This window comes from Buteo buteo, chromosome 12 (genome assembly GCF_964188355.1).
Source record: "Buteo buteo chromosome 12, bButBut1.hap1.1, whole genome shotgun sequence".
Classification (NCBI taxonomy): domain Eukaryota; kingdom Metazoa; phylum Chordata; class Aves; order Accipitriformes; family Accipitridae; genus Buteo; species Buteo buteo.
Window position 1 is genome coordinate 25,107,093 of NC_134182.1, and position 16,469 is coordinate 25,123,561.

A 16,469-nucleotide genomic window follows, 5' to 3' on the forward strand; every position below is an offset into this window, starting at 1 on the left:
TTGTTCAAGACATTAATAATGCATTGGCTTTTCTAAACACTCTGATTTGCAAAATATTTAAGTTTCTGCTTTGGTAATCCTCTGTAGACTTTAAAAGTTAACATTTACCATTTCAAATAGGAACTGATACTGTATTAATGCTAACTAAAAATTCATGGTAACCTGGAAAAGTCATTTTATACTCTGAATGCTTTGAATTGGTTGTGACTTGCTGAGAGAAAACCATGTAGGATTTCTGTTTCCATCAAGATTTTGTTCTGTGTAAGGGGGGTCTCAAAAACACGTTTAAACCCTGACATCCACCTTCTTGATTATTAAGCTTGACAAAACAGAAGCCAGTGATGAAAAAGTAACTTATGGAAGTAGAGTGGCTGGTTTTTAGGAAAAATATTGTGCAGAAATAGCGAGAAGCTTCTGTGCATAAAAAAGGTATTAATGTTTCTCTGTGTGTGCAGACAGCCAACACAAAGGTTATTCTAAAAATGCTCAATATTGAACAGCAGTAGCATTTCGATTGCTTGGGTTTTGGTATTTATAAAATGTGATACATTCATAGTCCGAACAGAATGGGCCTCACATCTGGAACATGAGGTGTGAGGAGCTTGGTGCCAGGAAGGTAAAGCCCATGCTTTCTGTCACAGCTCTCTGAATTCGATATCTCTTGGTCCCCTCACCACACTCAAGCTCCTCTGCAAGTAGCTGGGATGATGATTTGGGCTGTTGCACACATGAACATGGCTCTTTCCTTAGCATGGCCTGTGTGTTTTCCCTGACTTGGTTTCTTTTGCTAAGTCCAGAGGATAGCCTTACTTGGCTTTCTGTCATCGTCCATTTCACTACACATTGCCGCTGTTTGATCAGCTTCTGCTGTCAGGTATGCTTAGGGAAACTTTATTTTTCCAAGGTCCCTGTCATTTCTGTTTATGAAGAGATTTCATGAGCTCGCCTCACTTAATACACCTATTTTGCTTTCCTCTGACTCGGGCCTCCTTCTGTGCCCTCAGGTAATATTTTTCAAAATTAAAGTTCACCATTCTTGCCTGCCCCAGTTAGAAAGAGTAGGGAGAACACAGACAGATACTACTTCTCTTTCAAAACAGCCTAGTCTGTGAAAACTCTCTGTTACAAAAGATGCATCTCCAGCTAAAAGGACCATCTCACGGCATACCTGCTGAATGGGACAGATACGTGTGGTCCTGTTCTCCTCCTCTGTATGGAACAAACACCACTATTCTTCCCCATGCCAAACATTATTCTTCTTTTTGGAGGTCTGACAGAGCTCTCCTCTCAGGAATGAGGTTGCATGGTAGGTCCGTAACCAAATGCTGCCCCTGCTGAGTGCTGTGTACAGATACGGTTTTCCAGGGTGGCTTTTGGACTCTGCTTTCACTTCTTATTTATCCCTTCCCTGCTCTGCCACTGTGTCTTAGTCCTAATGTTGAGAGAGGGAGGACAGTCTCTAGCACATTCATTTTTTTAGCTTCTGGTAATATTATCAGTAAGTAAACTAGTTCATAGAAAGTTTTTCTTGTGTCTGTTAATCATGTGGTGAATGCAAAAGATGCAGCCTTCAGGAAGCCTCTAAATATAGAGGAAGGATTATAACCTATCTGATCTCCATAGGTGCTCACAGTCATGTCAGAAAAAAAGGATGGGCTGTGGGGTGCCTTAGAATTTGAATTCCTTTATAATCCTGGTACTTCAGTTTAAACTTGTTTCCACTAATTCACTCTTATAATTATTTTTTTTTTGAGAATACAGTTTGGTTATTTTGACACTAATTTTATAAATACTTAAGAATTTTACTACAAGGGTCAAGAAATTGACTGCTCTTATATGCTCACTCTGTTGGTACAAGCTTCTTTAAAAAAGGTTACTTATTTCTGACTGTTTCTTATGTATCTCAGCTGTGTGCAACAGAGCACAATGTAGTTATCTCCAGGTCATGGTAGCATCATAGACGTACCCACTGCCACCGATGTGCTGACTGACACTATTACTGCAGATGCGCTCACCTCACTATCAGTCTTGGTGTCCCATGTCCATCTGGCCAGCCAGATGGTGCCAGAGCATCCCCAGCAGATCCAGCTCTGCACAGAAACAGCCTCAGGAGGAACCAAAAAAAAATACGTTCAGCTTTGAGGAATTAGTGAGCACCACAGTAGCCTGCCTGACAGGATTCAGCCCACACCACGTCTGTCCCTGCAGCCTGCCCTCGTCCCACCAAGGGCCAGCCTGGAAAGACCTGCCTTCACCCTGTTTTGCTGAAGCTGCTTTGTGTTGTGCAGAATAATAAAGCCACTGAGGGGAGCAAGAGGGAGAGAGAAACGACTGTCTCACCCTGTGGTTGGGTTTACTGCATAGCAGTGAGGAAACCTGGTTCTGAATCCTGCACTGCTTAATGCTCTGATTCTTTATACAGTGCTTCTGTATTTCTGTCTGGCATACCCTGGACAGAAACAACTGGGAACGTAGTGAGCAGCAGTAAGCCCTGCACTGCACACGTGTACTGTTTGAGTCTGTTATCCCTAATTAATTTGTGCACAGTTTACCTGACAGCACCAAACCTGTGGCATATGTGCATTCTGAAAGGGCACAGTGTGGCTGGGAGTTCCAAAATTTTCTAGAACTGCCAGACTTAGTGTGCGTGCATTGAGGAGTACATGACCCATGGAAATGTCTGGGATTTCTTGCACTTTAGCAGACTTTTCCAAATTGAGGTGACTTAGCTGATCGAGTTGCCAGCTGAAATCCCAGATAAATGGGGATCTCTAAAAAAAGCTAGATTAGATGTGCAATAGCCCTGCTTTAACAACGCTGCTGTTGGACAGGGAGAGTTCCCCTCCTTCCTGTGAGTGTCTGACCACTCACGTAAGGAGTTTCTCTTTGTCTCTGGCCCCAGTATTTGTTTGCTCTAAGGACAGTGGAGCATCCCCATATGATGAATAGTCTTGGGGCTTATGCTCCTAGCAAGGGATGTAGATCTGAGCGTCTTTGGATGGAGAAAAGTGAATCCTGTTCTCCTGTACCCTGCATGGGGGAAAAGGGAGGATGAATCAGCAGTCCCTCTTTTCACAGTGTCACTGCTTAATTTTTGAAAGGCCTTCCACAGTTAAGGGAAGGATATGGCTGTGAATACTAAGATATTACAATCTTTTGTGGCCTGGAGTAAGGCATTAAAAATCAAAAGGGAGGTGAGATATGCCCCTCACCTTGTTCTGTTGACTACTTTAGGAGCCTCGTTTGCTCACCACCTTTTGCCACATCCAATCTAGGAGCCAAGCTTGGAGCCGTGACCCTCCTTGCACCAGGCAAATGACCAGAGCCTGCAAAGCTGAGCATGGTGGCCCTTATCCCCTTCTGTAGATTCAGCTTCCAGTCCCTGCCTCTTGCTAGCACTTAAAAAATCCAGCATTTTTGGTGCTACTAATGTTTAGAGGTCTAGTTTGACATTTCTGAAAACAAATAATGTCCATCTTTTGTAAAAATTAGAGGTGGGGATCTGAAACACCAAAAAGAAAATTGCAACACTAGGACATTTTGAGATCGGTAAGATGAAAATATATGGGCTCTTATGGGCTCTTTTCAAAAGTTCTGAGGGGAGGACTTGTAATTTTGAATAAATTCTTTTATATTTTATTGATGGTGTTTGCTTTTCAGAACATGCATTTATCTCTTTTCCTATACACGGATTGTAAAATATTGCTAAATCTTGTCTGAGGAGGAAGCGGAAGATTAATACCTTCTTTTAAAAAAATGTTCTGCAAATTGGCTAATAAACCAAAAACCCTAAAGGCATTTATGTTCTTTTATAAATAGAGTAGGTTCGAAGGAGATCGATTTCTGTCCATTCAATATAACTGGTAAAACCAACCAATTGTTGACTTAGCTAGACTATTGCCTCTCTTGACTCAGTTTGTGATTTTATGCAATTGTAAATACCTAGCTAGCTCAACCTTGCTTGGTGTAAAAAATCTTGCAATATCACTGTATATCCCAGTGTCCAAGCATGTAGCTCTAAGATTGAGGCTGGGCCAGAAGAAACCAGATTTTTTTTTTTTCTCAAATCGCAATAGCACAGGATTGTCTGCTTAGCTGTAAAATGTTCAGCTATCTACTTAAAAGATGTTAAAAGAAATTAAACCAAATGTGAAAAGAGAGTGAAAAATAGTTATTGACTATCCTAGCACAGTACTGTGGTATGATATTGCTGGGATTTTACTTATATATAGCTTATCATTCCTGACATTTCAGTAAGATGAAAATAACCCCAAGTCAAATCATGGAACTGGCACTAAGAGCATTAACAGATAAAACAGGTGTTAAAGGTGCTGAAGAAAACTTGTGTAACATTAGCTCTGTATATTCAGCTCACCTTAGCATGCTGATTCACTGTGAAAGGTAGGATGTGGGGAATGATCTATAAAGCAAATTCATAAAAAGAGTGCCCTTTGCTTTGCCTGTGCTGTGCTATAAAAATCTTCCTCTCCCAGAAATAGTTTTCTGAAAAAATTTTATCTCAAGTATAAATACCAGAGTGTATCCTCGTTCTTGTTTCCTTGCATAACTGAGATTTGAATACTGAAAAAAAAAGCTGCAGAGATATTAGTCTTCCCTATTTCTTTATTTCTGGTCCGCCTTGATATATCTGAAAAGTGTGCACATTGCAGTCGAAGAGGTAAAACCAACTCATGTAGACATCTGTGAGCTAAATTTTAATGAGAAAAATACTTTGTCTGCAGGGAAGGGGGGAAAAACTGCCTTTGCTCAACCAGAATCATTAGCAACATAGAAGATCATTTCAGTGTAACTAATGTGACTGCAGGGAAGTTACGCCAGTTTTCATTAGCCATGAATTCTCCCTCATTTTCCTGTAAATTATTATTTCTGCAGCCAATTGCAACAAATTAGGGAAGTTATATATTTGGTACTTGAAAAATTATGAATGCTCAAACTCTCTGTTTCCTTGTTAAACAAGTCTGACGCAGCCCCTCCCATGCCACCCAGGCACTGCATCAAACCACACACTGCTGCCTGGAAAGGGCATTTGTTGCCTAATAATGCTCCTACTGAACCAGGAATTTCCAAAGCTTCGATTCCTGCACTAGCTTTTTCTCTCAGAGGGCTTTGAAAGACCCTTTTCTATTTCCTTACGTGGAAAACAGTAGCCTTCCTCATTCTACTGTGCTGATGTGTGTTTCTAAGAGATTAAATGTCTTCTCTCAAAAAATGCTGTCCATCACTTACCTTCATCATTCAAGATCTTACTACAGGGCTGAACAAATTGTATTTTTCTGGCTCCTCCCTGTGTGCAACATCCTCTCACTGACTTCTAAGGAAAACTTCATATGAAACTTAAAAATCACTCTGGTAATATCTGTAAGTATCTTAAACAGTCCTACCTCACATTTATTCACCTTCTATTTCACAACTGTATATTCCACTGTCAGTACAGCACCAGTGTGTAGGAAGCAGTTGGTGTCCTGACCCTGATCCTGTGCTGACTGAATCAATGCCTTCATGACTATTGCTTGCAATGAGCTGTATGTGACACGATACCCAGTATTTCCACACCACTGTCCCTGCAGAAGGGATGACATTGCACCTGGTGGCATTCCAGATAGCTGTTTAAGGCCAAGAATAACCTGTATCCTTTACACTTCCTTCCATGCAGTCCCTGGGCTACTAGGACTCCTTGGCAATGCGTGTGACTCCTGTAAGGAGCTGTCAGGCCCAGCTTATCATACACAGTTGTGATGTTGCCCTAGTTTCAGCTGGGATAGAGTTAACTGTCTTCCTAGTAGCTGGTACAGTGCTGTGTTTTGGGTTCATTATGCTAAGAATGTTGATAACACTGATGTTTTCAGTTGTTGCTCAGTAGTGTTTAGTCTAAAGTCAAGGATTTTTCAGCTTCTCAAGCCCAGCCAGCGAGAAAGCTGGAGGGGCACAAGAAGTTGGCACAGGACACAGCCAGGGCAGCTGACCCAAACTGGCCAACAGGGTATTCCATACCATGGGACGTCACATCTAGTGTATAAACTGGGAAGTGGGGGCGGGGAATCACGGCTCGGGGACTAGCTGGGTGTTGGTCGGCAGGGGGGTGAGCAATTGCCCTGCGCATCATTTGTACATTCCAATCCTTTTATTACTACTGTTGTCATTTTATTAGTGTTATGATTATCATTATTAGTTTCTTCTTTTCTGTTCTATTAAACCGTTCTTATCTCAACCCACGAGTTTTACTTCTTTTCCCGATTTTCTCCCCCATCCCACTGGATGGAGGGGGAGTGAGTGAGCGGCTGCGTGGTGCTTAGTTGCTGGCTGGGGTTAAACCACGACAGATGTGAAGACCCTTATAGCCCATACCCATTTTAGGACCATAAGCATTTTGGGGGGATAAATTGGTTATCTTCTGTTTCTCTGGTTATTTTGATACAGGATCCAGAGGAGCAAGAGTATCAGCTAAGAGATCACCTTCCTCATAGCCATGCAGCTTTTTCAGGCTTTCAGGGTTGTAGCATGTTCTTGTCTTGGTCACTTAATGGCTGAGCTGGTACCATCGCTAACCTGTCCTGCCTTGGGCCTGGGAGCTGTATGAGCAGAAGAACAAGTTCACTGGTGGGTATTCAGCCAGCAATCAGAGATGACTTTGTGTTAACCTGATGGTGGCTACGTAAGCAGATTCCTTCTTGCTGGGAAACAGCACACACAATTGTACTTTGGAGAACATGGAGGGTCACCTATAATCTCTGGGCTGTCCCGGTAGAGCCCATGAACAGTCTGTGGGACCGCTGCTTCCCTTCAGACATGTGTAAGCCTCCAGAAACATTTACCATGATATTCTGAAAAGGCAAGGATAGTACTTCTTTACTTAGAAAATAAAAGCATGACTTTAATCTGGTGTTAATGGATCTTAGTTATGGGGGTAGGATCACCACAGGTCACAAAGCCAAGCCTTGCTTTCTGTGGAAATTTAAAGATGAGACAGGTGACTCATGAGGCTGTTTTCTTCTTTTATCTGTCTCTGTATTTGTTTGCTTATATTAATGGTTCTGCTAGCAATAAACAAGCAGGCTCTGAATTAACATCACTGAGGTGGAGAAGAGTTTTGGCTCAGGCCCACTGAAAGGAGTTTTACACAGTGTAGCAAGGATGTTCTTAGAGGGCAATGATAGAGTTTCTCATCTAGTGCTTCTTAATCTCCCTGTACAGTAATTCACAGAAAGACAATGGCAATACAGCATTTAACCTGAAGATGGGAACCTTTCCACTGTATCTGGATCATTGAGGGTATGAGCTACATGCTTGGTTGCTTCCTCCCCGTTCATTCTTCATGGGTGGATGGGAGACATAAAACTTGCCATGGTCCCACGGCACCAACCCAGAGCTAGAAAGCAGGTGCTCCCAAGCATGTGGAGATGGGGTACTTGAAGTAAGATTATAATCTGATGAGGTTGTGTAAGGAAATTCTGAAATTCTATCTATTTGTTAAATGATGTGCACTTGGTGGGGTTGTTAAATTCATAACTGTGCTCATTGATAGAGACATGTACTACTTTGAGTATAAATTGTGACCTGAGAGGGCTACAACTCCAATAGCTAAAAGTCAGACCAAAGTAAGTATATGTTGTATCTCCTTTGACTAACCCAGTATATAAACCCAAAATAACTACAAGCAAACAAGCAGATTTATTTTGGATTCCCTAATATTACCAATGCCAAAACCTGAACTGCATATTAATATTTGGCACTAAATGTACCTTTAAAATTTAACTATATAGTATAGTTAGTATAATTACATATCTGTATACATAATTGTATAGCCTAAATATTGAGTTCATATTTCTCCTATCTTTAAAATATATGCTATCAACAGAAAGGTTTAATCACTTGGTGATTGCAAAATACTGAATGTCTGATGCTCTCACTTAATGGTTTAAACTGTCTAATCCTGTAGCTTATCAGTTCTCATTGTTTATTAGTAAATGAAGTGCCATTTGTGTCAGAGACCTATAATGGCTTGAGTTAATGCAATCACCTGTAAGAAGGGCTACCCCTGAAGCCTGCTGAGACATTTTAAAAGGCAGAATGCAACCATAGTAGAGCAATGTTGCATGAGCAAAAGACATTGTGGAAACTGTGATAAGTCTCTTTCACTTCCTGTATTGTAGTAAATCTTAAAGAAACATTTTGAGTGCTTTAGGAACACTATGCAACACCACGTACTATTGAATGTTTTCTCACTTACTGCAAACTTTAAGAACTTGTTAAATTTTAAAACGTACTATATTCAAAGGTACCTACAATTTTTTTTCAAAATGTATTTCTTAAAGATTGATTTAGGTGCTTTTTTTGTCTCTTGAGGTTGAAGGAGGTTTATTGCCATTATCTGTTTACAGTATGATCTTGGAATAATCTGATCTGTATTCAAAAAAATATTGTGATGTCTTTAAATATATACAATAGAAAATAACCACTGTTTAAAGTTTATCTTTTTCTTTACATACTCATTATCTCATATTTAATAGAAGAGAAAGATAAGAGTTCTGAAGGGAGAAAAATGGACTTCGGGAAATTGCAACAGATTCACCAGCTGGCCAGAGGAGGGAGCAATGCAGCCTTTCTGGCTGGTGAGATAATGTTTCAGCCTAAATTGAAATGCAGTAGCTATTTTGGCAATCTGCTTTTGTGCCATTAAACCTTGATTAATCCAATAATAAGAACAATAGGTTATATTTTACTCTGTCTGCTTTAAATGAAGACAACCCTTATGAATTCAGTAGGGATGCATAAGTATAAAAGGTAGTAAAAGTAGGGCACACACAAGCTCGTAGCTAAAAATTTGATAGTGCACTGGGGATTCCTGACTCTCTCTGTGTTGAAGCAAAGCTTAAGAAATTAATTTGCATGCAGTAGGAGCGTTATGTATTATGGGTTGTAAATAGTGCACCAAGAACATTAGTGAGATTTAAAACCAGGCACAAGTACAAAGCAGAAAAAACACAGCCTTTTCTTCAGTTGTGTCTTAGCTTCCAGGCAACATAAAGATAATGAGCAAGTTCTGCAAGTATCTATATAGCCAAGGGAGTAATCCTGGTATAACACTGAGAGAAAAGCTTTTAAAACTGCTGATCTACTCCTGTTTCTTAATGGGTAAAACGGAAAGCTGGTGGATCAAAATTACCATACAATCAACTTCGTGTTTATGGCTGAATTCACTATTGCCTATTAACGCTGATGCTATTTGATCATAATTAATGATACGAAGGACAGATTTGCATTACGCAAAAATGGAGGAAATATTATGACTGTGGAAGGAAGGAGATGGCTGGGCGGGAAGGATAAAAGAAAAGAAAAACCAGAACTGGGGATGGGGAAGAGCATCAGTCTTCCAGAGTAATTAAATGTTATCTACTATTCTAGTATTGCCTTGACTGTCATTCTGTATATCTTTAAAAAGGCAGAAAACTGAGAATATCATATATTTTTGTTACCTACATACAATTATTCTCTCTGCCTATAGAAATTGGGACTATGCTAAAGCAGTTTTTCTGTTGCTAACTACTTTGGGTTCCAAGCAGTTTCTTTGGCTGCTACCTACAGGCAAAGTTGCCTGTTCAGGAACTGAAAAAGTAGCAGAGATCTTTCTTCCATATCCAGTAGGTGTATGCTTGAAGTAGGTTGGCTACAGCTAGAGTAAGATCCCTCTTTTTCTTCTGAAGATGTATGTCTAAGTGACACCAATATAAAAGTATTGCAGAATTGATAGACTTGCTGGGAAATGGCGTATGCATAGCAAGGCTCAAGAGCTAACTCATTGCTGATAGATGTTTGGCAGGGACAATATTGGTTTGAGGATCCTACTCCCAAAGCAGCCCTAATGCCTCTGGATTCTCTTGTGTTTTAATGTTCCAGGTGCTGTGGCCTCTGTATGGGCAGTTCTGCAGCTTCAGAGCCACCTCATTTACATCCTTTATTCCTTTCATCCCAGCACTCCTGTCATCCCCAGAGCTCTCACTCCTTGGCATTTCACCCTGTCATCTGTTCCTAAATTGCTGAACCTGTGACTAGCAGGAGGGCAGTTAGTACAGCCGCCCCAGGAGACCGCTGCCACTTTAGCCACTTGCTAATCATATGGTCCTGGTCAAATCTTTGATGATAGCCCCCACACCAGCAGAAGCAACAGTATTTTGATCTGCTGAAATGCTGTTATAAATACTATGAAAATGAGAATGGTGCTGGCAATGGCTCGGTCCTATGAACTATGTTCATTTTGGTAAAACTTTTTTTTTTTTTTTTTTTTTTTTTTTTTTTTTTTTAGCAAGGCACCACTCCAAAGAAAGCATTTTGGCTTGTTCTTTCTTATGGTGACAGAGTTTCATCTTAAACAGTAAAGGGCAAGAGTGTATTTTTAAACACCCTTTCCTCCCTTGCAAGTGTGCTCAAGGGTTGTTTGAACTGATCACTTAATATAATTGTCTCTCTTTGGTCTGATGTCAGGGAAGGGGAGGGGGGAGAATAATGGTCACATCTGCAGGTGATAAAACATAGAATGATATATTTCAGAAAAACTCAACCAGTTTCAGCATAGGAGGGCTGTGATACACACTAAAAAGCTTGTCCTGCTACTCCCTTATTCAATCTCATAGCTCTTTAGACTTAATTTCAAAGTGTTTATTTGCATCATTGCTGAAATACTGCTTCCTTTGTAATCTAATAACTAATGGAATTGTTTAAGCTTATGCAGCCTGGTTTTTCAGTAGTCCTTGGCCGTGCTGTTTTCTGCATCTATGAAGCATTGCTAGAGCAAATGGAGAAGTGGCAGCTGTTTGCATCAGTAAGGCTAATGAAATGCAGAGCAGATTTGCATGTCCTGGTATTTCACCAATCTCCACTGCACACAATGGGCCAAATTCAGCCAAGTGCAGCTTCTAGCAAGTAGCTGAGACATCCAAGGAAGTCTCTTTTCTGCTGTAAACATGGTTGCATTTATACACCAAGCATGAGCTGATTTTAAGTGGAGCACAGGTGGATGTAGAATGTTGTAGTAGCAAGTCTTGCATGCATTTAAAATGTGTTGGGTCTGTAAAAGTTGGCATTAAGAAGTATATAGAGTCAATATAAGGGTGTTGGTAGCAAGAAATGCCACCAGTGAAAGAAATGATGAAGCAGCCCTTTCCTAACCCTTCACCCAATTTAATTTATACAATCTGCTGTGGTCTCAGCTTTAAGCCTGGATTAAAGCCCCAGAGTCAGTTCTGGGATAAACTGAATTCCACGGGAGTTGTGCCCATTCACACAAAGACAGAGTTTGTTCCCATAGAATAATGACATGCCTTTCCGCCGATAATTCTACCACTTGAATGCCAAGTTACAGTCCAGAGACACTTGCTTAATATTCCTGCTTCACTCAGTGTAAAACTGGCACCTCCAAGAGCTCCTCTGCGCTGGCCAGTTTGGTATATCTTTGCAAGCTTTCAAAAAAAGGACTGCCTTCAGCATTTTGCCTGGATCATTTCCCAGACATATAGTGCTCCCTAGCAGATGGGTACATCCATCTCCGCTACAGTCAGCAGCAACTTCCTTCCTATACCCATAAATGAAGCTTAGCATAAGTGAAGCTTAGCAGAGTTGTAACCGTCCTGCGCGTGAATCGCTGAGACATTGACATCACTGGGAGCCTACACAGCCGTACAGCTCTGCCTGCGTCAGTCAGAGGTGGTGAGGATCAGGGCTTAAAAAATAGCAAGCAATCAGGAGCACCACCATTGAGACTCAACCTATTGGAATGATGGATGATTTTATTTAATTTTTTAAAAAGCTTTTCTTACTCAGCCAAGTCCATTACCTCCTACGTTCTTCCCTCTTTGGCCTAAATTTCATGGGTTCAGTTTGCATGTTTGTTCTAAGCAGGCCAGCTGCATCCAGTGCATTTTTGCCTGTTCATGGCCTTTCTTCTTTTCAGTTCAACCTTTTTCCCCTTCATTTGGCAAGTCATTTTGGGGAAGTGTTGAGGTTTAACCCCAGCCAGCAACTAAGCACCACGCAGCCACTCACTCACTCCCCCCCCACCCAGTGGGGTGGGGGAGAAAATTGGGAAGAAGCAGCAAAACCTGTGGGTTGAGATAAGAACAGTTTAATAGAACAGAGAAGAAGGAGCTAATAATGATAACACTAATAAAATGACAACAGTAGTAATAAAAGGATTGGAAGGTACAAATGATGTGCAGGGCAATTGCTCACCACCCGCCGATCAACACCCAGCCAGTCCCCGAGTGGTGATTCCCCACCCCCACTTCCCAGTTCCTATATTAGATGGGACGTCCCATGGTATGGAATACCCTGTTGGCCAGTTTGGGTCAGCTGCCCTGGCTGTGTCCTGTGCCAACTTCTTGTGCCCTGGCTGGGCATGAGAAGCTGAAAAATCCTTGACTATAGTCTAAACACTACTGAGCAACAACTGAAAACCTCAGTGTTATCAACATTCTTCACATACTGAACTCAAAACACAGCACTGTACCAGCTACTAGGAAGACAATTAACTCTATCCCAGCTGAAACCAGGACAGGAAGCATAGATGTAAGGGAGGGTGTGTTTGCTTGCTTATTTTATGTACAAGTGTCAAGGTTTAAGCCCAGCTGGCAACTAAGCACCACACAGCTGCTCACTCACTCCCCCTACCTGCCATGGGATGGGGAAGAGAATCAGGGGGAAAAAAAAAAGTAAACCTCATGGGTTGAGAAAAAGACAGTTTAATAGGACAGCAAAGGAAGAGAAAATAATAATAATAGAATATACAAAACAAGTGATCCATGATGCAATTGCTCACCATCCGCTGAAAGGTGCCCAGCCTGTCCCCCAGCAGTGACCGCCAGCCCCCTGCCAACTCCCCCGTTTATATGCTGAGCATGACATCATATGGTATGGAATATCCTTTTGGCCAGTTTGGATCAGGTGCCCTGGCTGTGTCCCCTCCCAACTTCTTGTGCCCCTCCAGCCTTCTTGCTGGCTGGGCATGAGAAGCTGAAAAGTCCTTGACTTAGTGTAAACATTACTTAGCAACAACTAAAAAATCAGTGTGTTATCAACTTTATTCTCATACTAAATCCAAAACACACCACTATACCACTATATGCCAGGACCCCTCAGGGAACAGGGCATTTTGTGTCTCATTTTCTGACAGTTTACTATACAGTGGGGCCTCTTCAGCACGCATCACCTCCTCCTCTGGCGGTATTCCGAAATCTTTGCCTTCTGGCCACTCCGTGATCACTTCCACAATTCCTGGGCGACTGGGGCTTCCCCTGCGAGCCCGCTGTGTGATCAGTGCGACCCACTTACTCCACGTGGCGTCAGTCGCGTGATGTGTAGAGGAGACCCTCCCTTTGAACATCCAGCCCAGCACTGGCAGTCGGGGTGCTAAGAGGAGCTGTGTCTCAGTACCAACCACTTCTGAGGCAGCTCGAACTCCTTCATACGCTGCCAATATCTCTTTTTCAGTTGGAGTATAGCGAGCCTCGGATTCTCTGTATCCCCGACTCCAGAACCCCAGGGCTCGGCCTCGGGTCTCCCCGGGTGCTTTCTGCCAGAGGCTCCGGGCAGGGCCGTTCTCCCCGGCTGCGGTATACAGCACATTTTTAACATCTTGTCCTGCCCGGACTGGTCCAAGGGCTACGGCATGAACAATTTCCCATTTCATTTGTTCAAAGGCTTGTTGTTGCTCAGGGCCCCATTTAAAATTGTTCTTCTTCCAGGTCACTTGATAGAGAGGGCTTACAATCGGACTGTAATTTGGAATATGCATTCTCCCCAAACTGACAATGCCTAAGAAAGTCTGTGTTTCCTTTTTACTCTTTGGTGGAGACAAAGCTGTTATTTTGTTGATCGCAACCATTGGGGTCTGACATCGCCCATCTTGCCATTTTATTCCTAAAAACTGGATCTCCTGTGCAGGTCCCTTGACCTTACTTTGTTTCATGGCAAAACCAGCTTTCAGAAGGGTTTGGACTATTTTCTTCCCTTTCTCAAAAAATTCTTCTGCTGTGTCGCCCCATACAATGACGTCATCAATGTACTGGAGGTGTTCTGGAGCTTCACCCTTCTCCAGTGCAACCTGGAACAGTCCATGGCAAATGGTGGGGCTGTGTTTCCACCCCTGGGGCAGCCGACTACGAGTGTACTGGATGCCCCTCCAAGTGAAAGCAAACTGTGGCCTGCAGTCTGCTGCCAAAAGGATTGAGATAAATGCATTAGCGATATCAATTGTGGCGTACCACTTGGCTGCCTTTGACTCCAATTTGTATTGAACTTCTAGCATGTCTGGCACGGCAGCACTCAGCAGCGGCGTGACTTCATAGAGGCCACGATAGTCTACTGTTAGCCTCTACTCTCCATTAGACTTTTGCACTGGCCACATGGGACTGTTAAGGGTGAGCGAGTCTTGCTGATCACTCCTTGGCTCTGCAGTTGACGAATCAACTTATGGATGGGAATTGGGGAGTCTCGGTGCAATATTGCTGCCAGTGCACTGTTGTGGTAGTGATTGGCACCTGTTGCTCTTCGACCCTCAGCAACCCCACAACAGAAGGGTCCTCCGAGAGACCAGGCAGGGTAGAGAGCTGTGTAATTTCCTCCGTCTTCAAGGCAGCTATACCTAAAGCACACCAGTACGCTTTTGGGTGCTTGCAATACCCTCTCCTGAGGTAGCCTATGCCAAGGATGCACGGAGCTTCTGGGCCCATCACAATGGGGTGCTTTTGCCACTCACTCCCAGTCAGGCATGACAGAGCACTTATATAGTTTTTGAACATTTACTTGCTCACTGATCCTATAGAAGATAACTGCACCTGACATTTTATACTTCCCTGATAGCTGGGTTTCTGGAAAAACTTTCAAGAGCATTAACATGAAAACGACAGGAGCAACCCCTGTGGCTGTTTTCCCTTTCAGCTCTCTGCAGTAAAAGAACATCCTGCACTGCTTTGTTTTTCAGGTTGATGGCTTCCTGACACTCCTCTTTGGCCTGGCTAGCATTAATACCCTTACAGTAATCAGCGTGACTCGCTACATCAAGGGCTGCCATCCTGAGAGAGGTGAGGAATAAAGGCAAGTCCAGTTCTGCCTTCATCGAACCTATGCAAATCTGTATTTCTTTCAGTCACAGGCTATATAAAATACAAATTAGATGCATTGGAAGCCAGAACAGAATGCAACCATTTACATTACAAATGCGTTTGCATAGAATCATTCAGGGTTAACCACAATAAGAGGCAAATGATTACTTGTACACCTTGGTTACCATGGGTTAAATTGACCCTTGTGCCAAAGATACCACAGGTCCTGCTGACCCTCTGTATTCTTCAAAATGCAACTTAAATGACTACTAAGTGATGCATACCTTGTTGTCTGGATCTCACTGTAAGCAATGAATTTCATCTGCTATGAGATGATGTTTGGGAAGTTTCCTGTGATTGATAATATCTTTGGTTTGGAAGGCTGCCCTACATACAAACATTTTCATTTTTCAGGGTGTTTTGCCAGGGTGTGCACACAACAGGCATCATGGACTGCTTTAGATGGTGCTAGGAACATTCAGTCTGCACATCTTGCCTCCAGCTTTTGTAGCACTGCGCAGCCTGCCATCCCCACATACCTCTCCGGCCTCCCCTCAGTGGACAGTTTCACACTATGGGAGATGAAAATTACGCCTACCATCCCCAGAATTGACCATGATCTGACTCTGCCCAGATGGTCCCTGTCTCCCAGGTCTGCAAAGCGCCATCAACACAGCCTCGCACCCATGCTTTTTGTCTAGTGCCCTGTTGATCTGTAACCTGAATATCTATCTCAGACAACTACTGTTCATTACTGTCTCCAGTGCTAGAAACCTTTTACTAACCACTCTCTTTCTGTTTTTTTTTAATTTCACTTTTTTTATTAACCTCTGGTATAAATGCCTCTGTAAAGGCATATGAGTGTCCTACTGTACAAATCTGGTCTGAAATCCTTTACTCATTTCCTGCCCTGTGAAGCCCTCATCAGCAAGTCTATATAAGCATGCCATCATCTACCCCTTTCCCTTTATGCCTCTTAACATCACCACACTCACCCAGGTGCTCCTTTTCACAGGATCAGTAGAAACGTTTCCTTACCATTCATCCTGGACCTCCTGCCTGCTGAAAAGTTTGACTTCCACTGAGAGCCTTATGTAATCTCTCTTCATTATACCCACACCTTCCATAAATTCTCCCTAGTCTTCCTTTCACCCATCCTTAGATAATGTATTATCAATTTTCATGCCTTTGTTATGACTGGCTTGCACCATCTTTCAGGCAGGAACCTATTAATGTCCACAGCTAAAGCATGTGTAAATACACTGGATGTATCCTATGAGTTCTTCTTTATAATATAGCTTGAGTAGTATTAGTTGTGAAAAGAACTTCTGCAGGAAGGTCTTTTTTCCACAGGAA

At 42.4% G+C, this 16,469-nt stretch overlaps 1 protein-coding gene across 1 annotated transcript in view; it reads left to right on the forward strand.

The window, feature by feature from the left end:
* LOC142038072 (visual pigment-like receptor peropsin) overlaps positions 1-16,469 on the forward strand; it is a 35,289-nt gene that overhangs the window by 12,213 nt on the left and 6,607 nt on the right. The window contains exon 3 of the mRNA XM_075043085.1: positions 14,993-15,092. Within this exon, the coding sequence (XP_074899186.1) occupies positions 14,993-15,092 (100 nt within the window). The remainder of the gene's footprint in view (positions 1-14,992; positions 15,093-16,469) is intronic.